The sequence below is a fragment of the Ranitomeya imitator genome, chromosome 5, assembly GCF_032444005.1.
Source record: "Ranitomeya imitator isolate aRanImi1 chromosome 5, aRanImi1.pri, whole genome shotgun sequence".
Classification (NCBI taxonomy): Eukaryota; Metazoa; Chordata; class Amphibia; order Anura; family Dendrobatidae; genus Ranitomeya; species Ranitomeya imitator.
Genome location: NC_091286.1, coordinates 2,932,493 through 2,959,476, shown reverse-complemented (window position 1 = coordinate 2,959,476; position 26,984 = coordinate 2,932,493). Strand labels below are relative to the sequence as shown.

General features: G+C 51.5%; 1 protein-coding gene across 2 annotated transcripts in view; it reads right to left on the bottom strand.

The window, feature by feature from the left end:
• Window positions 1–1,356: 1,356 nt before the first annotated feature.
• The window catches only part of PPP2R5D (protein phosphatase 2 regulatory subunit B'delta), a 150,526-nt gene continuing 124,898 nt past the window's right edge, over window positions 1,357–26,984 (bottom strand). Inside the window, exons 12-16 of one of the 2 annotated variants that reach the window (XM_069768199.1) lie at window positions 18,333–18,460; window positions 16,554–16,655; window positions 16,358–16,430; window positions 16,150–16,266; window positions 1,357–2,312 (exon numbers count right to left, since the gene is read on the bottom strand). In XM_069768199.1, coding sequence (XP_069624300.1) covers window positions 2,175–2,312; window positions 16,150–16,266; window positions 16,358–16,430; window positions 16,554–16,655; window positions 18,333–18,460 — 558 coding nt within the window. In that variant the 3' untranslated portion in view covers window positions 1,357–2,174. The remainder of the gene's footprint in view (window positions 2,313–16,149; window positions 16,267–16,357; window positions 16,431–16,553; window positions 16,656–18,332; window positions 18,461–26,984) is intronic. The other variant, XM_069768201.1, reaches the window with a different exon arrangement.

The window sequence follows — 26,984 nt, the reverse complement described above, 5'->3', positions numbered from 1 at the left end:
GCTCTGTCTAGAATATCGGGCCTCACTTTGCTGAATCTATTTCATTCCTACGTTTGTCTTTTCATCTTGCTAACAGTCATTATATGTGGGGGCTGCCTATTCCTTTGGGGTATTTCTCTGAGGTAAGTCAGGCTTGTATTTCTATCTTCAGGCTAGTCAGCTCCTCAGGCAGTGCCGAGTTGCATAGGTAGTTGTTAGGCGCAATACACTGCTGCTTATAGTTGTGTGAGGATAGATCAGGTACTGCAGTCTACAGAGATTCCACGTCTCAGAGCTCGTCCTATTGTTTTTGGTTATTGCCAGATCTCTGTATGTGCGCTGATTACTGCACGCTGTGTTGCCTGATTGCCAGCCATAACACCGTTTCTCGCCTTCATTGGTGGCTGTTCCTCAGCTCGTAAGAGCCAGCTTCTCACCATCATAGGTGGCTGTTCGTCAGCTCATAAGAGCCTGCTTCTCACCATCATTGATGACTGTTCCTCAGCTCATAAGAGCCAGCCTCTCACCTTCGTTGGTGGCTGTTCCTCAGCCTCATGAGAGCCCGCTTCTCGCCTTCATTGGTGGCTGTTCCTCAGCTCATAAGAGCCCGCTTCTCACCATCATAGGTGGCTGTTTCTCAGCTCATAAGAGCCCGCTTCTCACCTTTGTTAGTGGCTGTTCCTCAGCTCATAAGAGCCCGCTTCTCACCTTCGTTGGTGGCTGTTCCTCAGCTCATAAGAGCCCGCTTCTCACCTTCGTTGGTGGCTGTTCCTCAGCTCATAAGAGCCCGCTTCTCACCTTCGTTGGTGGCTGTTCCTCAGCCTCATAAGAGCCCGTTTCTCACCATCATTGGTGGCTGTTCCTCAGCTCATAAGAGCCCGCTTCTCACCTTTGTTAGTGGCTGTTCCTCAGCTCATAAGAGCCCGCTTCTCACCTTCGTTGGTGGCTGTTCCTCAGCCTCATAAGAGCCCGCTTCTCACCTTCGTTGGTGGCTGTTCCTCAGCTCATAAGAGCCCGCTTCTCACCTTCGTTGGTGGCTGTTCCTCAGCCTCATAAGAGCCCGCATCTTGCCTTCATTGGTGGCTGATCCTCAGCTCATAAGAGCCCGCTGCTCACCATCATTGGTGACTGTTCCTTTTCTCACCAGAGTCATTTCTCTCCTTCATTGTTGAATTTTATTCAGTCTTCAGCGCCCGTTTCTCTTCATCATTTGTACCGATTTCCTGTTAGTCGCTTCTTTCCCTCATCAATGACTCATTAGAGACACCTCTCTCCCTCATGGGTTCCTTTCCTCATCAAAGCCACTTCTCTCACTTCCTGGCAGCTACTGCTTATCTGGTCTTCCTAACCAGCAAAAATTACTAGGCGCACAAATGATTTGGGATGAGCCTTTTATTTCATGTTTCAGTTTCCCTTTGTGCTGGACCCCTGCACAGTAGCATTCAGTCATCTATGATCGGTGATGACAGCATATTTTTCAGGCTTGGTCTATTCACATCATAGATTTGCTACCATATGACCAGACCTGTGTGCCAATCTACACATGGAGCCATGGGCCAAACTCCATGGGGAGACTGAAAACACAACCTACAGCCGGCTGCCGTGTGTGACCATGTACAGCAGTCTCTAGGTGTTGCGTCTAACGACAAACACGTCCAGGATCAGCATTTGTAAAATTCAGTACTTCCTTCCTAAGACATAGTGAGCCACTATCATTACATATAAACCACAGGCTGCGCATTGGACCAAATATGGACCAGCAGCACTTCCATGGATTCAGGACCAAAAGCATTGTGCCAGGGGTTGGGGGCTGAAGTCTGGGGATGGTCTCAAGCAGACCAAGTATAGAAGGTCCCAGCTGTGGCTGAAGTATGACAGCAACCTCTACCCAGAGGAAGAACCTGACCCCGACGGCTTCCCTGGAACATATGAAACATCTCCAGCCATGAAGAATTCTGATGAGTGTCTTTCATGCAAGGCCAAAAATGGGGGTTACCCCTTGGCCCCTACATCCTGGGGTGATGTGTGGATGACACGTGAAGTATAAAAAGTTTGTGAAAGATGGATGAATCTTCCCAACTGTGGTCTCTGTGCTGCCAGACGAGGCTGGAGCATCTCCTTGTGATAATTTGGTGGATCCCACGTTCTCAATGTCCTGGGGGGCAGAATGATGACAGAGTCTCAATCACAGAGGGTCAGAGGGTTTCCTTGCTGCTGGTCAAATATTCCTCTGCTCTCTTATGAGATTCCAGTGCTCGGATTGTGTAGATATCCTGCGGAAGTTCAGACTTCTTGCTGAGGAGCATCTGCTCCTGCGGAGACGCACGTGGCACCTGAAGAAGAACAGAAAGATAAAAGGCAATTATCAGCGAGCTCCAGTAACATCTGCACAAGGAGCGATCACTGGCTCTGTGCACATTACAGCTCAGCCTTCCACCCAAGGTTTAAGGGTCTAGTGGCCCATGTCATCATTAGACTCCCATATTAATAAAAAACACAAATCAAACGTAGAGATCACAATAAATGAGAGCATGCTCACAGCAATTAGGGTGTATATGGGGCTCCATGTATATGGGGGGGGTGGGTGGAGTGCAAGTTTGGAGCGTCCACCATATGGACATGAGCCATGCTGGTAAGAAGGCAAAAAGGGGGGAAAAGTCATTTTATTATTAGAAGCTTGTGAGTCCGGACAAAACTCTGCCAGAAGTCTTCAAGACGCAAAAGACTATACAGTATAAAGAAGAGATAAAGCAGAGGAAGAACCTGGAGAAGAGAAGAAGAAGATCCAGACGATGGTGAGAAAGGAGAAATGGAATTCTACAGCGGAAAAGCCGACTCCAACCCTCACCAGTGACGATCAGCTGCTGCACTAGTCTATACCTCCGTCCTCACCAGTGACGATCAGCTGCTGCACTAGTCTATACCACCGTCCTCACCAGGGACGATCAGCTGCTGCACTAGTCTATACCACCGTCCTCACCAGTGAAGATCAGCTGCTGCACTAGTCTATACCACCGTCCTCACCAGAGACGATCAGCTGCTGCACTAGTCTATACCACCGTCCTCACCAGTGACGATCAGCTGCTGCACTAGTCTATACCTCCGTCCTCACCAGTGACGATCAGCTGCTGCACTAGTCTATACCACCGTCCTCACCAGGGACGATCAGCTGCTGCACTAGTCTATACCTCCGTCCTCACCAGTGACGATCAGCTGCTGCACTAGTCTATACCACCGTCCTCACCAGTGACGATCAGCTGCTGCACTAGTCTATACCACCGTCCTCACCAGGGACGATCAGCTGCTGCACTAGTCTATACCACCGTCCTCACCAGTGACGATCAGCTGCTGCACTAGTCTATACCACCGTCCTCACCAGTGACGATCAGCTGCTGCACTAGTCTATACCTCCGTCCTCACCAGTGACGATCAGCTGCTGCACTAGTCTATACCACCGTCCTCACCAGGGACGATCAGCTGCTGCACTAGTCTATACCACCGTCCTCACCAGGGACGATCAGCTGCTGCACTAGTCTATACCACCGTCCTCACCAGGGACGATCAGCTGCTGCACTAGTCTATACCACCGTCCTCACCAGTGACGATCAGCTGCTGCACTAGTCTATACCTCCGTCCTCACCAGTGACGATCAGCTGCTGCACTAGTCTATACCACCGTCCTCACCAGGGACGATCAGCTGCTGCACTAGTCTATACCACCGTCCTCACCAGTGACGATCAGCTGCTGCACTAGTCTATACCTCCGTCCTCACCAGTGACGATCAGCTGCTGCACTAGTCTATACCACCGTCCTCACCAGGGACGATCAGCTGCTGCACTAGTCTATACCACCGTCCTCACCAGGGACGATCAGCTGCTGCACTAGTCTATACCTCCGTCCTCACCAGTGACGATCAGCTGCTGCACTAGTCTATACCACCGTCCTCACCAGGGACGATCAGCTGCTGCACTAGTCTATACCACCGTCCTCACCAGTGACGATCAGCTGCTGCACTAGTCTATACCACCGTCCTCACCAGTGACGATCAGCTGCTGCACTAGTCTATACCTCCGTCCTCACCAGTGACGATCAGCTGCTGCACTAGTCTATACCACCGTCCTCACCAGGGACGATCAGCTGCTGCACTAGTCTATACCTCCGTCCTCACCAGTGACGATCAGCTGCTGCACTAGTCTATACCACCGTCCTCACCAGTGACGATCAGCTGCTGCACTAGTCTATACCACCGTCCTCACCAGTGACGATCAGCTGCAGCACTAGTCTATACCACCGTCCTCACCAGGGACGATCAGCTGCTGCACTAGTCTATACCTCCGTCCTCACCAGTGACGATCAGCTGCTGCACTAGTCTATACCTCCGTCCTCACCAGGGACGATCAGCTGCTGCACTAGTCTATACCTCCGTCCTCACCAGTGACGATCAGCTGCTGCACTAGTCTATACCACCGTCCTCACCAGTGACGATCAGCTGCTGCACTAGTCTATACCACCGTCCTCACCAGTGACGATCAGCTGCTGCACTAGTCTATACCACCGTCCTCACCAGTGACGATCAGCTGCTGCACTAGTCTATACCTCCGTCCTCACCAGTGACGATCAGCTGCTGCACTAGTCTATACCTCCGTCCTCACCAGTGACGATCAGCTGCTGCACTAGTCTATACCTCCGTCCTCACCAGTGACGATCAGCGGCTGCACTAGTCTATACCTCCGTCCTCACCAGTGACGATCAGCTGCAGCACTAGTCTATACCACCGTCCTCACCAGAGACGATCAGCTGCTGCACTAGTCTATACCTCCGTCCTCACCAGTGACGATCAGCTGCTGCACTAGTCTATACCTCCGTCCTCACCAGTGACGATCAGCTGCTGCACTAGTCTATACCTCCGTCCTCACCAGTGAAGATCAGCTGCTGCACTAGTTTATACCACCGTCACCAGTGACGATCAGCTGCTGCACTAGTCTATACCTCCGTCCTCACCAGGGACGATCAGCTGCTGCACTAGTCTATACCACCGTCCTCACCAGTGACGATCAGCTGCTGCACTAGTCTATACCACCGTCCTCACCAGAGACGATCAGCTGCTGCACTAGTCTATACCACCGTCCTCACCAGTGACGATCAGCTGCTGCACTAGTCTATACCACCGTCCTCACCAGAGACGATCAGCTGCTGCACTAGTCTATACCACCGTCACCAGTGACGATCAGCTGCTGCACTAGTCTATACCACCGTCCTCACCAGGGACGATCAGCTGCTGCACTAGTCTATACCACCGTCCTCACCAGTGACGATCAGCTGCTGCACTAGTCTATACCACCGTCCTCACCAGGGACGATCAGCTGCTGCACTAGTCTATACCTCCGTCCTCACCAGTGACGATCAGCTGCTGCACTAGTCTATACCACCGTCACCAGTGACGATCAGCTGCTGCACTAGTCTATACCACCGTCCTCACCAGAGACGATCAGCTGCTGCACTAGTCTATACCACCGTCCTCACCAGGGACGATCAGCTGCAGCACTAGTCTATACCACCGTCCTCACCAGTGACGATCAGCTGCTGCACTAGTCTATACCTCCGTCCTCACCAGTGACGATCAGCTGCTGCACTAGTCTATACCTCAGTCCTCACCAGTGACGATCAGCTGCTGCACTAGTCTATACAACCGTCCTCACCAGGGACGATCAGCTGCTGCACTAGTCTATACCACCGTCCTCACCAGAGACGATCAGCTGCTGCACTAGTCTATACCACCGTCCTCACCAGTGACGATCAGCTGCTGCACTAGTCTATACCACCGTCCTCACCAGAGACGATCAGCTGCTGCACTAGTCTATACCACCGTCCTCACCAGTGACGATCAGCTGCTGCACTAGTCTATACCACCGTCCTCACCAGTGACGATCAGCTGCTGCACTAGTCTATACCACCGTCCTCACCAGTGACGATCAGCTGCTGCACTAGTCTATACCACCGTCCTCACCAGTGACGATCAGCTGCTGCACTAGTCTATACCTCCGTCCTCACCAGTGACGATCAGCTGCTGCACTAGTCTATACCACCGTCCTCACCAGTGACGATCAGCTGCTGCACTAGTCTATACCACCGTCCTCACCAGAGACGATCAGCTGCTGCACTAGTCTATACCACCGTCCTCACCAGAGACGATCAGCTGCTGCACTAGTCTATACCACCGTCCTCACCAGTGACGATCAGCTGCTGCACTAGTCTATACCACCGTCCTCACCAGAGACGATCAGCTGCTGCACTAGTCTATACCACCGTCCTCACCAGAGACGATCAGCTGCTGCACTAGTCTATACCACCGTCCTCACCAGTGAAGATCAGCTGCTGCACTAGTCTATACCACCGTCCTCACCAGAGACGATCAGCTGCTGCACTAGTCTATACCACCGTCCTCACCAGTGAAGATCAGCTGCTGCACTAGTCTATACCACCGTCCTCACCAGGGACGATCAGCTGCTGCACTAGTCTATACCACCGTCCTCACCAGAGACGATCAGCTGCTGCACTACTCTATACCACCGTCCTCACCAGAGACGATCAGCTGCTGCACTAGTCTATACCACCGTCCTCACCAGAGACGATCAGCTGCTGCACTACTCTATACCACCGTCCTCACCAGAGACGATCAGCTGCTGCACTAGTTTATACCACCGTCCTCACCAGTGACGATCAGCTGCTGCACTAGTTTATACCACCGTCCTCACCAGTGACGATCAGCTGCTGCACTACTCTATACCACCGTCCTCACCAGAGACGATCAGCTGCTGCACTAGTCTATACCACCGTCCTCACCAGTGACGATCAGCTGCTGCACTAGTCTATACCACCGTCCTAACCAGAGACGATCAGCTGCTGCACTAGTCTATACCTCCGTCCTCACCAGTGACGATCAGCTGCTGCACTAGTCTATACCTCCGTCCTCACCAGAGACGATCAGCTGCTGCACTAGTCTATACCACCGTCCTCACCAGTGAAGATCAGCTGCTGCACTAGTCTATACCACCGTCCTCACCAGAGACGATCAGCTGCTGCACTAGTCTATACCACCGTCCTCACCAGAGACGATCAGCTGCTGCACTAGTCTATACCACCGTCCTCACCAGAGACGATCAGCTGCTGCACTAGTCTATACCACCGTCCTCACCAGTGAAGATCAGCTGCTGCACTAGTCTATACCACCGTCCTCACCAGAGACGATCAGCTGCTGCACTAGTCTATACCACCGTCCTAACCAGAGACGATCAGCTGCTGCACTAGTCTATACCTCCGTCCTCACCAGTGACGATCAGCTGCTGCACTAGTCTATACCTCCGTCCTCACCAGAGACGATCAGCTGCTGCACTAGTCTATACCACCGTCCTCACCAGAGACGATCAGCTGCTGCACTAGTCTATACCACCGTCCTCACCAGAGACGATCAGCTGCTGCACTAGTCTATACCACCGTCCTCACCAGTGAAGATCAGCTGCTGCACTAGTCTATACCACCGTCCTCACCAGTGAAGATCAGCTGCTGCACTAGTCTATACCACCGTCCTCACCAGTGAAGATCAGCTGCTGCACTAGTCTATACCACCGTCCTCACCAGAGACGATCAGCTGCTGCACTAGTCTATACCACCGTCCTCACCAGAGACGATCAGCTGCTGCACTAGTCTATACCACCGTCCTCACGAGTGAAGATCAGCTGCTGCACTAGTCTATACCACCGTCCTCACGAGTGACGATCAGCTGCTGCACTAGTCTATACCACCGTCCTCACGAGTGAAGATCAGCTGCTGCACTAGTCTATACCACCGTCCTCACGAGTGATGATCAGCTGCTGCACTAGTCTATACCACCGTCCTCACGAGTGAAGATCAGCTGCTGCACTAGTCTATACCACCGTCCTCACCAGGGACGATCAGCTGCTGCACTAGTCTATACCACCGTCCTAACCAGAGACGATCAGCTGCTGCACTAGTCTATACCACCGTCCTCACGAGTGATGATCAGCTGCTGCACTAGTCTATACCACCGTCCTCACGAGTGATGATCAGCTGCTGCACTAGTCTATACCACCGTCCTCACGAGTGATGATCAGCTGCTGCACTAGTCTATACCACCGTCCTCACGAGTGACGATCAGCTGCTGCACTAGTCTATACCACCGTCCTCACGAGTGATGATCAGCTGCTGCACTAGTCTATACCACCGTCCTCACGAGTGATGATCAGCTGCTGCACTAGTCTATACCACCGTCCTCACGAGTGACGATCAGCTGCTGCACTAGTCTATACCACCGTCCTCACGAGTGATGATCAGCTGCTGCACTAGTCTATACCACCGTCCTCACGAGTGATGATCAGCTGCTGCACTAGTCTATACCACCGTCCTCACGAGTGAAGATCAGCTGCTGCACTAGTCTATACCACCGTCCTCACGAGTGACGATCAGCTGCTGCACTAGTCTATACCACCGTCCTCACCAGTGAAGATCAGCTGCTGCACTAGTCTATACCACCGTCCTCACCAGTGACGATCAGCTGCTGCACTAGTCTATACCACCGTCCTCACCATCACACTGTGCACATTGCCAGGGGTTGGAATAAAATAGTGATGCCAACCTCAGTCTGGGTGACAGCACAGCCACCCCTCCCCCACACCAGTGCGTGCCTGGGATTGTGCAGTCATCCAGTCTGGTAAGAATTGGAGAAAAGACGGAGGCAGAAATCTCCATCCAGACAAGTGGGGACCGGGGCGAGGACTCCTGCAGGTGACGGATGCCGCTCCGTGACCTCGGACGCTCCCTGCCTGCGCATCACGGACTGCCAGCATTTCTGGTACAGTACGCCCCATAGATCTAGGGCACTGCTCAGACTGGGGCGAGTGACCCGTCCTTCACACGACTGACCACTTACCCTACGTGGAGAGAAGCCATCAGCACAAAGCTCGCTCTGTACATCGGGGGTTTCTGCTACTTGGAAGAAAATATTGTCACATGGAAAAAAGTTGGAAAAAAGTAAAAAGAAGAATCTTGCAATTTTCACACTGGACTCTGGGGCACTGCGAGATTTATACTTTGTCCTTCCAAAACCACTTTACAGCAAGATGCCAGATCATCACATACAGGTTTACAATGAGAGGCGACACCTCTGTATACAGCTGATGACACAGGACCCACCAATCACAAGAGCTGATGTCACAGCTCACCTCCTCCTCCTATACAACGACTGATCCACCACTCACAATACAGGATGTGACAGCTCACCTCCTCCTCCTACACAATGACTGATCCACCACTCACAATACAGGATGTGACAGCTCACCTCCTCCGCCTCCTATACAATGACTAATCCACCACTCACAATAGAGGATGTGACAGCTCACCTCCTCCTCCTATACAATTACTGATCCACCACTCACAATACAGGATGTGACAGCTCACCTCCTCCTCCACAATGACTGATCCGCCACTCCCAATAGAGGATGTGACAGCTCACCTCCTCCTCCTATACAATTACTGATCCACCACTCACAATACAGGATGTGACAGCTCACCTCCTCCACAATGACTGATCCACCCCTCACAATACAGGACGTGACAGCTCACCTCCTCCTCCTATACAATGACTGATCCACCCCTCACAATACAGGACGTGACAGCTCACCTCCTCCTCCTCCTCCTCCTATACAATGACTGATCCACCACTCACAATACAGGATGTGACAGCTCACCTCCTCCTCCTCCTCCTATACAATGACTGATCCACCACTCACAATACAGGATGTGACAGCTCACCTCCTCCTCCTCCTCCTATACAATGACTGATCCACCACTCACAATACAGGATGTGACAGCTCACTTCCTCCTCCTATACAATGACTGATCCACCACTCACAATACAGGATGTGACAGCTCACCTCCTCCTCCTATACAATGACTGATCCACCACTCACAATACAGGATGTGACAGCTCACCTCCTCCACAATGACTGATCCACCCCTCACAATACAGGACGTGACAGCTCACCTCCTCCTCCTATACAATGACTGATCCACCCCTCACAATACAGGACGTGACAGCTCACCTCCTCCTCCTATACAATGATTGATCCACCACTCACAATAGAGGATGTGACAGATCACCTCATCCTCCTCCTATACAATGACTGATCCACCACTCACAATACAGGATGTGACAGCTCACCTCCTCCTCCTATACAATGACTGATCCACCACTCACAATACAGGATGTGACAGCTCACCTCCTCCTCCTACACAATGACTGATCCACCACTCACAATACAGGATGTGACAGCTCACCTCCTCCTCCTACACAATGACTGATCCACCACTCACAATACAGGATGTGACAGCTCACCTCCTCCGCCTCCTATACAATGACTAATCCACCACTCACAATAGAGGATGTGACAGCTCACCTCCTCCTCCTATACAATTACTGATCCACCACTCACAATACAGGATGTGACAGCTCACCTCCTCCTCCACAATGACTGATCCGCCACTCCCAATAGAGGATGTGACAGCTCACCTCCTCCTCCTATACAATTACTGATCCACCACTCACAATACAGGATGTGACAGCTCACCTCCTCCTCCTATACAATGACCGATCCACCACTCCCAATAGAGGATGTGACAGCTCACCTCCTCCTATACAATGACTGATCCACCACTCACAATACAGGATGTGACAGCTCACCTCCTCCTCCTATACAATGACCGATCCACCACTCACAATACAGGATGTGACAGCTCACCTCCTCCTATTATACAATGACTGATCCACCACTCACAATACAGGATGTGACAGCTCACCTCCTCCGCCTCCTATACAATGACCGATCCACCACTCACAATACAGGATTTGACAGCTCACCTCCTCCTCCTTTTATACAATGACTGATCCACCACTCACAATACAGGACGTGACAGCTCACCTCCTCCGCCTCCTATACAATGACCGATCCACCACTCACAATACAGGATGTGACAGCTCACCTCCTCCTCCTTTTATACAATGACTGATCCACCACTCACAATACAGGATGTGACAGCTCACCTCCTCCGCCTCCTATACAATGACCGATCCACCACTCACAATACAGGATTTGACAGCTCACCTCCTCCTCCTTTTATACAATGACTGATCCACCACTCACAATACAGGACGTGACAGCTCACCTCCTCCGCCTCCTATACAATGACCGATCCACCACTCACAATACAGGATGTGACAGCTCACCTCCTCCTCCTATACAATGACTGATCCACCACTCACAATAGAGGATGTGACAGCTCACCTCCTCCGCCTCCTATACAATGACTGATCCACCACTCACAATACAGGATGTGACAGCTCACCTCCTCCGCCTCCTCCACAATGACTGATCCACCACTCACAATACAGGATGTGACAGCTCACCTCCTCCTATACAATGAATGATCCACCCCTCACAATAGAGGATGTGACAGCTCACCTCCTCCTCCTCCTCCTATACAATGACTGATCCACCACTCACAATAGAGGATGTGACAGCTCACCTCCTCCTCCTATACAATGACTGATCCACCACTCACAATACAGGACGTGACAGCTCACCTCCTCCTCCTATACAATGACTGATCCACCCCTCACAATACAGGACGTGACAGCTCACCTCCTCCTCCTATACAATGACTGATCCACCACTCACAATACAGGATGTGACAGCTCACCTCCTCCTCCTATACAATGACTGATCCACCACTCACAATACAGGATGTGACAGCTCACCTCCTCCTCCTACACAATGACTGATCCACCACTCACAATACAGGATGTGACAGCTCACCTCCTCCGCCTCCTATACAATGACTGATCCACCACTCACAATACAGGATGTGACAGCTCACCTCCTCCTCCTATACAATAACTGATCCACCCCTCACAATACAGGACGTGACAGCTCACCTCCTCCTCCTATACAATGATTGATCCACCACTCACAATAGAGGATGTGACAGATCACCTCCTCCTCCTACACAATGACTGATCCACCACTCACAATACAGGATGTGACAGCTCACCTCCTCCGCCTCCTATACAATGACTAATCCACCACTCACAATAGAGGATGTGACAGCTCACCTCCTCCTCCTATACAATTACTGATCCACCACTCACAATACAGGATGTGACAGCTCACCTCCTCCTCCTTTTATACAATGACTGATCCACCACTCACAATACAGGACGTGACAGCTCACCTCCTCCGCCTCCTATACAATGACCGATCCACCACTCACAATACAGGATGTGACAGCTCACCACCTCCTCCTATACAATGACTGATCCACCACTCACAATACAGGATGTGACAGCTCACCTCCTCCTCCTATACAATGACTGATCCACCACTCACAATACAGGATGTGACAGCTCACCTCCTCCTCCTATACAATGACTGATCCACCACTCACAATCGAGGATGTGACAGCTCACCTCCTCCGCCTCCTATACAATGACTGATCCACCACTCACAATACAGGATGTGACAGCTCACCTCCTCCACAATGACTGATCCACCACTCACAATACAGGATGTGACCGCTCACCTCCTCCTATACAATGAATGATCCACCCCTCACAATAGAGGATGTGACAGCTCACCTCCTCCTCCTCTACAATGACTGATCCACCACTCACAATAGAGGATGTGACAGCTCACCTCCTCCTCCTATACAATGACTGATCCACCACTCACAATACAGGATGTGACAGCTCACCTCCTCCACAATGACTGATCCACCCCTCACAATACAGGATGTGACAGCTCACCTCCTCCTCCTCCTCCTATACAATGACTGATCCACCACTCACAATACAGGATGTGACAGCTCACCTCCTCCTCCTATACAATGACTGATCCACCACTCACAATACAGGATGTGACAGCTCACCTCCTCCACAATGACTGATCCACCCCTCACAATACAGGACGTGACAGCTCACCTCCTCCTCCTATACAATGACTGATCCACCCCTCACAATACAGGACGTGACAGCTCACCTCCTCCTCCTATACAATGATTGATCCACCACTCACAATACAGGATGTGACAGCTCACCTCCTCCGCCTCCTATACAATGACTGATCCACCACTCACAATACAGGATGTGACAGCTCACCTCCTCCACAATGACTGATCCACCACTCACAATACAGGATGTGACCGCTCACCTCCTCCTATACAATGAATGATCCACCCCTCACAATAGAGGATGTGACAGCTCACCTCCTCCTTCTCTACAATGACTGATCCACCACTCACAATACAGGATGTGACAGCTCACCTCCTCCACAATGACTGATCCACCCCTCACAATACAGGATGTGACAGCTCACCTCCTCCTCCTCCTCCTATACAATGACTGATCCACCACTCACAATACAGGATGTGACAGCTCACCTCCTCCTCCTATACAATGACTGATCCACCACTCACAATACAGGATGTGACAGCTCACCTCCTCCACAATGACTGATCCACCCCTCACAATACAGGATGTGACAGCTCACCTCCTCCTCCTCCTCCTATACAATGACTGATCCACCACTCACAATACAGGATGTGACAGCTCACCTCCTCCTCCTATACGATGACTGATCCACCACTCACAATACAGGATGTGACAGCTCACCTCCTCCTCCTATACGATGACTGATCCACCACTCACAATACAGGATGTGACAGCTCACCTCCTCCTCCTACACAATGACTGATCCACCACTCACAATACAGGATGTGACAGCTCACCTCCTCCTCCTACACAATGACTGATCCACCACTCACAATACAGGATGTGACAGCTCACCTCCTCCGCCTCCTATACAATGACTAATCCACCACTCACAATAGAGGATGTGACAGCTCACCTCCTCCACAATGACTGATCCACCCCTCACAATACAGGATGTGACAGCTCACCTCCTCCTCCTCCTCCTCTACAATGACTGATCCACCACTCACAATAGAGGATGTGACAGCTCACCTCCTCCTCCTCCTCCTCTACAATGACTGATCCACCACTCACAATAGAGGATGTGACAGCTCACCTCCTCCTCCTATACAATGACTGATCCACCACTCACAATACAGGATGTGACAGCTCACCTCCTCCACAATGACTGATCCACCCCTCACAATACAGGATGTGACAGCTCACCTCCTCCTCCTCCTCCTCTACAATGACTGATCCACCACTCACAATAGAGGATGTGACAGCTCACCTCCTCCTCCTATACAATGACTGATCCACCACTCACAATACAGGATGTGACAGCTCACCTCCTCCACAATGACTGATCCACCCCTCACAATACAGGATGTGACAGCTCACCTCCTCCTCCTCCTCCTATACAATGACTGATCCACCACTCACAATACAGGATGTGACAGCTCACCTCCTCCTCCTATACAATGACTGATCCACCACTCACAATACAGGATGTGACAGCTCACCTCCTCCACAATGACTGATCCACCCCTCACAATACAGGATGTGACAGCTCACCTCCTCCTCCTCCTCCTATACAATGACTGATCCACCACTCACAATACAGGATGTGACAGCTCACCTCCTCCTCCTATACGATGACTGATCCACCACTCACAATACAGGATGTGACAGCTCACCTCCTCCTCCTATACGATGACTGATCCACCACTCACAATACAGGATGTGACAGCTCACCTCCTCCTCCTACACAATGACTGATCCACCACTCACAATACAGGATGTGACAGCTCACCTCCTCCTCCTACACAATGACTGATCCACCACTCACAATACAGGATGTGACAGCTCACCTCCTCCGCCTCCTATACAATGACTAATCCACCACTCACAATAGAGGATGTGACAGCTCACCTCCTCCTCCTATAGAATTACTGATCCACCACTCACAATACAGGATGTGACAGCTCACCTCCTCCTCCACAATGACTGATCCGCCACTCCCAATAGAGGATGTGACAGCTCACCTCCTCCTCCTATACAATTACTGATCCACCACTCACAATACAGGATGTGACAGCTCACCTCCTCCTCCTATACAATGACCGATCCACCACTCCCAATAGAGGATGTGACAGCTCACCTCCTCCTATACAATGACTGATCCACCACTCACAATACAGGATGTGACAGCTCACCTCCTCCTCCTTTTATACAATGACTGATCCACCACTCACAATACAGGATGTGACAGCTCACCTCCTCCGCCTCGTATACAATGACCGATCCACCACTCACAATACAGGACGTGACAGGTCACCTCCTCCTCCTTTTATACAATGACTGATCCACCACTCACAATACAGGATGTGACAGCTCACCTCCTCCGCCTCCTATACAATGACCGATCCACCACTCACAATACAGAATGTGACAGCTCACCTCCTCCGCCTCCTATACAATGACTGATCCACCACTCACAATACAGGACGCGACAGCTCACCTCCTCCGCCTCCTATACAATGACCGATCCACCACTCACAATACAGGACGTGACAGGTCACCTCCTCCTCCTTTTATACAATGACTGATCCACCACTCACAATACAGGACGTGACAGCTCACCTCCTCCACCTCCTATACAATGACCGATCCACCACTCACAATACAGAATGTGACAGCTCACCTCCTCCGCCTCCTATACAATGACTGATCCACCACTCACAATAGAGGATGTGACAGCTCACCTCCTCTGCCTCCTATACAATGACTGATCCACGACTCACACTACAGGACGTGACAGCTCACCTCCTCCTCCTTTTATACAATGACTGATTCACCACTCACAATACAGGATGTGACAGCTCACCTCCTCCTCCTCCAGCGTGAATTTTGCAGGATTTTTATTTTAAGATTGTGATCACTGTCAAGAAAATGTTTAAAAAAAAAAATCAATGTATCAGAGACCAGATGTAACAAAGTCATCTGCTGATGAAACCTTCTAGAGACTGGGGCTTTCAGGAGAGGTCTTCCTGGTGGGTCCCAGGGAAATGGTTATGAGTGGGCACAATGACAGTGGGTACAGGCCCATGAGGGGAGGGGAGGCCATTCGTCACCTGCATGGCCTCAGTCTCCATTGTCTTCTTTAGGATCTGAATGTCCTCTGCGGTCGGGGTGTCTGTCTCCATGGAGCAGATCAGGCTGAGAGCAGGAGGAGAATTAAACATGGTGTACTGAGGAAGGCGGCGGAGAGAAAGAGAGAAATGTGTGAGACTGCGGCAGAGCTACATGTCGCCCCAAGAGCTGCGCTCCCTACAGGCCTACCTGCGGATTTAGCCGCGCCATTTCCTCTATCCGGTTCCACATCTCTGCTCGCTCTCGTCCTCTAATCTTCCCCCTAGAGAAGGAGACAGCAGAGGTCTGTGCAGAAGACTCCCTGGCATCATGGCAGCATCTCCCACTTCCCAAAGACAGGACGACGAATAACCAGAGCTACCCGTCACACAACAAAGTCGCCAACCTCTGCTTCTCGGCCTTGTATTGCTGCGTGCAGTCATCAAAGAGCTTCTGGTTCATCTCCATGAAGAGCTTCAGAGCGTTGTAGATCAGTCCGTGTATCGTCCTGCAAGAGGAAATATGTCATATGGCTAAGCAGTGCGACCAAACACCACCACCCTGACAAAGGACGAACCGGCGGCCCACTGATCCCAGCAAAGGACGAACCGGCGGCCCACCGATCCCAGCAAAGGATGTAACGGCAGCCCGCCGATCCCGGCAAAGGATGAAATGGCAGCCCACCGATCCCAGCAAAGGATGAAACCGCGGCCCACCGATCCCGACAAAGGACGAACCGGCGGCCCACTGATCCCAGCAAAGGACGAACCGGCGGCCCACCCATCCCGACAAAGGATGAAATGGCAGCCCACCGATCCCAGCAAAGGACGAACAGGCGGCCCACCCATCCCGACAAAGGATGAAATGGCAGCCCACCGATCCCAGCAAAGGATGAAACAGCAGCCCACCGATCAGGGCCGGCGTCAGCACCCGGCACAGCGGGCAAATGCCGGGGCCCTGGGGAGAGAGGGGGGCCCACTCATGCTGTGATAGATACAGCTGGGAGAGCAGAGCAGGAGATAACATGCTCTCTCCGCCTACAAAGTCACTGCTGGCTGCGTTCTCTTAACCCCTATGTGCCAGCTCTGACACAAGCATCTTCTCACTCAGTGAGTGCAGCCAGGCAGGCACACATAGGGGTTAAGAGAAGGCAGCCAGCGTGACATTGTTTGTGGGGGGAGAGAGCAGTTCTCTGCTCTGATCTCCACCCCTGGCTGGCTGCCGTGCTGCTGAAGTTATGAGGCAGATTCAGGAGGAGCTCCTATCAGTGCCTGAGTGAGTGGCGCTGCTCTATACTATGTGGGCTGCGCTGCTATATACTACGTGGGCTGCTATATGTTACGTGGGCTGCTATATACTACGTGGGCAGTGTTATATACTACATGGCTGTGTTTATATGCGATTATGAATCGGGGTATGTGTTAAAGGGGGGGCCCACTGAGACTCTTTCGCCCGGGGCCCTCAAAAACCTGGAGCCGGCCCTGCCACCGATACCGACAAAGGATGAAACGGCGGCCCACCGATCCTACCAAAGGATGAAACGGCGGCCCACCGATCCCGACAAAGGATGAAATGGCAGCCCACCGATCCCAGCAAAGGATGGAACCGCGGCCCACCAATCCCAGCAAAGGAGGAACCGGCGGCCCACCGATCCCAGCAAAGGATGAAACGGCAGCCCACCGATCCCAGCAAAGGATGAAACCGCGGCCCACCGATCCCAGAAAAGGATGGAACCGCGGCCCACCGATCCCAGCAAAGGAGGAACCGGCGGCCCACCGATCCCGACAAAGGATGAAATGGCAGCCCACCGATCCCGACAAAGGATGAACCGGCGGCCCACCGATCCCAGCAAAGGACGAACCGGCGGCCCACCGATCCCGACAAAGGATGAAACGGCAGCCCACCCATCCCGACAAAGGATGAAATGGCAGCCCACCCATCCCAGCAAAGGATGAAACCGCGGCCCACCTATCCCAGCAAAGGATGAAACGGCGGCCCACTGATCCCGACAAAGCATGAAACGGCGGCCCACCGATCCCAGCCAAGGACGAACCGGCGGCCCACCGATCCCGACAAAGCATGAAACGGCGGCCCACCGATCCCAGCAAAGGACAAGCCAGCAGCCGACACAGAACTTATGAGAGTGGATAAGAGACTTTCCCAGAGCTGCTCACAAGCCACTTACTTATTCCAGTGGTTCTTGGAGTTGCGGTAGAGCGATGGGAACATGATCGGCAGAATCTGAGCCGCGTTGTCACTCATCAGGCTCAGGATATATTCATTATTCCAGTAGTAAAGCGCTCGCTCAGCCACCTGCAGCACAGGAACCAATACAAGCAGGTAAAGTGAGATATTGGCTTACATACGCAGTGTGACATCACCGTCCAATCACAGACTGAGCGGATACATACGCAGTGTGACATCACCATCCAATCACAGACTGAACCGCTACATACACAGTGTGACATCACCGTCCAATCACAGACTGAGCGGATACATACACAGTGTGACATCACCGTCCAATCACAGCCTGAGCCGCTACATACGCAGTGTGACATCACCGTCCAATCACAGACTGAGCCGCTACATACGCAGTGTGACATCACCGTCCAATCACAGACTGAGCGGATACATACGCAGTGTGACATCACCGTCCAATCACAGACTGAGCAGATACATATGCAGTGTGACATCACCATCCAATCACAGACTGAGCCGCTACATACACAGTGTGACATCACCGTCCAATCACAGACTGAGCGGATACATACGCAGTGTGACATCACCGTCCAATCACAGACTGAGCGGCTACATACGCAGTGTGACATCACCGTCCAATCACAGACTGAGCGGATACATACGCAGTGTGACATCACCGTCCAATCACAGACTGAGCGGCTACATACACAGTGTGACATCACCGTCCAATCACAGACTGAGCGGATACATACGCAGTGTGACATCACCGTCCAATCACAGACTGAGCGGATACATACGCAGTGTGACATCACCGTCCAATCACAGACTGAGCGGATACATACACAGTGTGACATCACCGTCCAATCACAGACTGAGCCGCTACATACGCAGTGTGACATCACCGTCCAATCACAGACTGAGCGGATACATACGCAGTGTGACATCACCATCCAATCACAGACTGAGCCGCTACATACGCAGTGTGACATCACCGTCCAATCACAGACTGAGCGGATACATACGCAGTGTGACATCACCATCCAATCACAGACAGAGCCGCTACATACGCAGTGTGACATCACCGTCCAATCACAGACTGAGCGGATACATACACAGTGTGACATCACCGTCCAATCACAGACTGAGCCGCTACATACACAGTGTGACATCACCATCCAATCACAGACTGAGCCGCTACATACGCAGTGTGACATCACCGTCCAATCACAGCCTGAGCCGCTACATACACAGTGTGACATCACCGTCCAATCACAGACTGAGCGGATACATACGCAGTGTGACATCACCGTCCAATCACAGACTGAGCGGATACATACGCAGTGTGACATCACCATCCAATCACAGACTGAGCCGCTACATACGCAGTGTGACATCACCGTCCAATCACAGACTGAGCGGATACATACGCAGTGTGACATCACCGTCCAATCACAGACTGAGACGCTACATACACAGTGTGACATCACCATCCAATCACAGACTGAGCGGATACATACGCAGTGTGACATCACCGTCCAATCACAGACTGAGCCGCTACATACGCAGTGTGACATCACCGTCCAATCACAGACTGAGCGGATACATACACAGTGTGACATCACCATCCAATCACAGCCTGAGCGGATACATACGCAGTGTGACATCACCGTCCAATCACAGACTGATCGGATACATACACAGTGTGACATCACCATCCAATCACAGACTGAGCGGATACATACACAGTGTGACATCACCGTCCAATCACAGACTGAGCCGCTACATACGCAGTGTGACATCACCGTCCAATCACAGACTGAGCGGATACATACGCAGTGTGACATCACCATCCAATCACAGACTGAGCGGATACATACGCAGTGTGACATCACCCTCCAATCACAGACTGAGCGGATACATACACAGTGTGACATCACCGTCCAATCACAGACTGAGCGGATACATACGCAGTGTGACATCACCATCCAATCACAGACTGAGCGGATACATACGCAGTGTGACATCACCATCCAATCACAGACTGAGCGGATACATACGCAGTGTGACATCACCATCCAATCACAGACTGAGCGGATACATACGCAGTGTGACATCACCGTCCAATCACAGACTGAGCGGATACATACGCAGTGTGACATCACCATCCAATCACAGACTGAGCCGCTACATACGCAGTGTGACATCACCATCCAGTCACAGACTGAGCGGATACATACGCAGTGTGACATCACCGTCCGATCACAGACTGAGCGGATACATACGCAGTGTGACATCACCGTCCAATCACAGCCTGAGCGGATACATACGCAGTGTGACATCACCATCCAATCACAGACTGAGCGGATACATACGCAGTGTGACATCACCATCCAATCACAGACTGAGCGGATACATACGCAGTGTGACATCACCGTCCGATCACAGACTGAGCGGATACATACGCAGTGTGACATCACCATCCAATCACAGACTGAGCGGATACATACACAGTGTGACATCACCATCCAATCACAGACTGAGCGGATACATACACAGTGTGCGATCACCGTCCAATCACAGCCTGAGCGGATACATACGCAGTGTGCGATCACCGTCCAGTCACAGACTGAGCGGATACATACAGTGTGACATCACCGTCCAATCACAGACTGAGCCGCTACGTACACAGTGTGACATCACCATCCAATCACAGACTGAGCGGATACATACGCAGTGTGACATCACCGTCCAATCACAGACTGAGCGGATACATACACAGTGTGACATCACCATCCAATCACAGACTGAGCGGATACATACAGTGTGACATCACCGTCCAATCACAGACTGAGCCGCTACGTACACAGTGTGACATCACCATCCAATCACAGACTGAGCGGATACATACGCAGTGTGACATCACCATCCAATCACAGCCTGAGCGGATACATACACAGTGTGACATCACCATCCAATCACAGACTGAGCGGATACATACGCAGTGTGACATCACCATCCAATCACAGCCTGAGCGGATACATACGCAGTGTGACATCACCATCCAATCACAGCCTGAGCGGATACATACGCAGTGTGACATCACCGTCCAATCACAGACTGAGCGGATACATACGCAGTGTGACATCACCATCCAATCACAGCCTGAGCGGATACATACACAGTGTGACATCACCATCCAATCACAGACTGAGCGGATACATACGCAGTGTGACATCACCGTCCAATCACAGACTGAGCGGATACATACGCAGTGTGACATCACCGTCCAATCACAGACTGAGCGGATACATACGCAGTGTGACATCACCGTCCAATCACAGACTGAGCGGCTACATACACAGTGTGACATCACCGTCCAATCACAGACTGAGCCGCTACATACACAGTGTGACATCACCGTCCAATCACAGACTGAGCGGATACATACGCAGTGTGACATCACCATCCAATCACAGCCTGAGCGGATACATACGCAGTGTGACATCACCGTCCAATCACAGACTGAGCGGATACATACACAGTGTGACATCACCGTCCAATCACAGACTGAGCCGCTACATACACAGTGTGACATCACCGTCCAATCACAGCCTGAGCCGCTACATACACAGTGTGACATCACCGTCCAATCACAGACTGAGCCGCTACATACACAGTGTGACATCACCGTCCAATCACAGACTGAGCGGATACATACGCAGTGTGACATCACCGTCCAATCACAGACTGAGCCGCTACATACACAGTGTGACATCACCGTCCAATCACAGACTGAGCGGATACATACGCAGTGTGACATCACCATCCAATCACAGACTGAGCCGCTACATACGCAGTGTGACATCACCGTCCAATCACAGACTGAGCGTATACATACGCAGTGTGACATCACCGTCCAATCACAGACTGAGCCGCTACATACGCAGTGTGACATCACCATCCAATCACAGACTGAGCGGATACATACGCAGTGTGACATCACCGTCCAATCACAGACTGAGCCGCTACATACGCAGTGTGACATCACCGTCCAATCACAGACTGAGCGGATACATACGCAGTGTGACATCACCGTCCAATCACAGACTGAGCGGCTACATACGCAGTGTGACATCACCGTCCAATCACAGACTGAGCGGATACATACGCAGTGTGACATCACCGTCCAATCACAGACTGAGCCGCTACATACGCAGTGTGACATCACCGTCCAATCACAGACTGAGCGTATACATACGCAGTGTGACATCACCGTCCAATCACAGACTGAGCCGCTACATACGCAGTGTGACATCACCGTCCAATCACAGACTGAGCGGATACATACGCAGTGTGACATCACCGTCCAATCACAGACTGAGCGGCTACATACGCAGTGTGACATCACCGTCCAATCACAGACTGAGCGGATACATACGCAGTGTGACATCACCGTCCAATCACAGACTGAGCCGCTACATACGCAGTGTGACATCACCGTCCAATCACAGACTGAGCGGATACATACGCAGTGTGACATCACCGTCCAATCACAGACTGAGCGGATACATACACAGTGTGACATCACCATCCAATCACAGACTGAGCCGCTACATACGCAGTGTGACATCACCGTCCAATCACAGACTGAGCGGATACATACGCAGTGTGACATCACCATCCAATCACAGACTGAGCCGCTACATACGCAGTGTGACATCACCGTCCAATCACAGACTGAGCGGATACATACACAGTGTGACATCACCGTCCAATCACAGACTGAGCAGCTACATACACAGTGTGACATCACCGTCCAATCACAGACTGAGCGGATACATACGCAGTGTGACATCACCATCCAATCACAGACTGAGCCGCTACATACGCAGTGTGACATCACCATCCAATCACAGACTGAGCGGATACATACACAGTGTGACATCACCGTCCAATCACAGACTGAGCGGATACATACACAGTGTGACATCACCATCAATCACAGACTGAGCCGCTACATACACAGTGTGACATCACCATCAATCACAGACTGAGCGGATACATACACAGTGTGACATCACCGTCCAATCACAGACTGAGCCGCTACATACACAGTGTGACATCACCATCCAATCACAGACTGAGCCGCTACATACGCAGTGTGACATCACCATCCAATCACAGACTGAGCCGCTACATACGCAGTGTGACATCACCATCCAATCACAGACTGAGCCGCTACATACGCAGTGTGACATCACCGTCCAATCACAGACTGAGCGGATACATACGCAGTGTGACATCACCGTCCAATCACAGACTGAGCGGCTACATACGCAGTGTGACATCACCGTCCAATCACAGCCTGAGCGGATACATACACAGTGTGACATCACCGTCCAATCACAGACTGAGCGGATACATACGCAGTGTGACATCACCATCCAATCACAGACTGAGCGGATACATACGCAGTGTGACATCACCATCCAATCACAGATTGAGCCGCTACATACGCAGTGTGACATCACCGTCCAATCACAGACTGAGCGGATACATACGCAGTGTGACATCACCATCCAATCACAGACTGAGCGGATACATACGCAGTGTGACATCACCATCCAATCACAGACTGAGCGGATACATACACAGTGTGACATCACCGTCCAATCACAGACTGAGCGGATACATACGCAGTGTGACATCACCATCCAATCACAGACTGAGCGGATACATACGCAGTGTGACATCACCATCCAATCACAGATTGAGCCGCTACATACGCAGTGTGACATCACCATCCAATCACAGATTGAGCGGATACATACGCAGTGTGACATCACCGTCCAATCACAGCCTGAGCGGATACATACGCAGTGTGACATCACCGTCCAATCACAGACTGAGCGGATACATACACAGTGTGACATCACCATCCAATCACAGACTGAGCGGATACATACGCAGCGTGACATCACCGTCCAATCACAGACTGAGCCGCTACATACACAGTGTGACATCACCATCCAATCACAGACTGAGCGGATACATACGCAGTGTGACATCACCGTCCAATCACAGACTGAGCGGATACATACGCAGTGTGACATCACCGTCCAATCACAGACTGAGCGGATACATACGCAGTGTGACATCACCATCCAATCACAGACTGAGCGGCTACATACGCAGTGTGACATCACCGTCCAATCACAGACTGAGCGGCTACATACGCAGTGTGACATCACCATCCAATCACAGACTGAGCGGCTACATACGCAGTGTGACATCACCGTCCAATCACAGACTGAGCGGATACATACACAGTGTGACATCCCCGTCCAATCACAGACTGAGCGGATACATACACAGTGTGACATCACCATCCAATCACAGACTGAGCCGCTACATACGCAGTGTGACATCACCATCCAATCACAGACTGAGCCGCTACATACGCAGTGTGACATCACCGTCCAATCACAGACTGAGCGGATACATACACAGTATGACATCACCGTCCAATCACAGACTGAGCCGCTACATACGCAGTGTGACATCACCGTCCAATCACAGACTGAGCGGATACATACGCAGTGTGACATCACCGTCCAATCACAGACTGAGCGGATACATACACAGTGTGACATCACCGTCCAATCACAGACTGAGCGGATACATACGCAGTGTGACATCACCGTCCAATCACAGACTGAGCGGCTACATACACAGTGTGACATCACCGTCCAATCACAGACTGAGTGGATACATACACAGTGTGACATCACCGTCCAATCACAGACTGAGCGGATACATACGCAGTGTGACATCACCGTCCAATCACAGACTGAGTGGATACATACGCAGTGTGACATCACCGTCCAATCACAGACTGAGCCGCTACATACATAGTGTGACATCACCGTCCAATCACAGACTGAGCGGCTACATACGCAGTGTGACATCACCGTCCAATCACAGACTGAGCGGCTACATACACAGTGTGACATCACCGTCCAATCACAGACTGAGTGGATACATACACAGTGTGACATCACCGTCCAATCACAGACTGAGTGGATACATACGCAGTGTGACATCACCGTCCAATCACAGACTGAGCGGCTACATACACAGTGTGACATCACCGTCCAATCACAGACTGAGTGGATACATACACAGTGTGACATCACCGTCCAATCACAGACTGAGTGGATACATACGCAGTGTGACATCACCATCCAATCACAGACTGAGCGGCTACATACACAGTGTGACATCACCGTCCAATCACAGACTGAGCCGCTACATACGCAGTGTGACATCACCGTCCAATCACAGACTGAGCGGATACATACGCAGTGTGACATCACCGTCCAATCACAGACTGAGCGGATACATACGCAGTGTGACATCACCGTCCAATCACAGACTGAGCGGATACATACGCAGTGTGACATCACCGTCCAATCACAGACTGAGCCGCTACATACGCAGTGTGACATCACCGTCCAATCACAGACTGAGCGGATACATACGCAGTGTGACATCACAGTCCAATCACAGACTGAGCGGATACATACACAGTGTGACATCACCGTCCAATCACAGACTGAGCGGATACATACGCAGTGTGACATCACCATCCAATCACAGACTGAGCGGCTACATACACAGTGTGACATCACCATCCAATCACAGACTGAGCCGCTACATACGCAGTGTGACATCACCGTCCAATCACAGCCTGAGCGGATACATACGCAGTGTGACATCACTGTCCAATCACAGACTGAGCCGCTACATACACAGTGTGACATCACCGCCCAATCACAGACTGAGCGGATACATACGCAGTGTGACATCACCGTCCAATCACAGACTGAGCCGCTACATACGCAGTGTGACATCACCGTCCAATCACAGCCTGAGCGGATACATACGCAGTGTGACATCACCGTCCAATCACAGACTGAGCCGCTACATACGCAGTGTGACATCACCGTCCAATCACAGCCTGAGCGGATACATACGCAGTGTGACATCACTGTCCAATCACAGACTGAGCCGCTACATACACAGTGTGACATCACCGCCCAATCACAGACTGAGCGGATACATACGCAGTGTGACATCACCGTCCAATCACAGACTGAGCGGATACATACGCAGTGTGACATCACCGTCCAATCACAGACTGAGCGGCTACATACGCAGTGTGACATCACCGTCCAATCACAGACTGAGCCGCTACATACGCAGTGTGACATCACCGTCCAATCACAGACTGAGCGGATACATACACAGTGTGACATCACCGTCCAATCACAGACTGAGCCGCTACATACACAGTGTGACATCACCGTCCAATCACAGACTGAGCGGATACATACACAGTGTGACATCACCGTCCAATCACAGACTGAGCGGCTACATACGCAGTGTGACATCACCATCCAATCACAGCCTGAGCGGCTACATACACAGTGTGACATCACCATCCAATCACAGACTGAGCGGATACATACGCAGTGTGACATCACCGTCCAATCACAGACTGAGCCGCTACATACAGTGTGACATCACCATCCAATCACAGACTGAGCCGCTACATACACAGTGTGACATCACCATC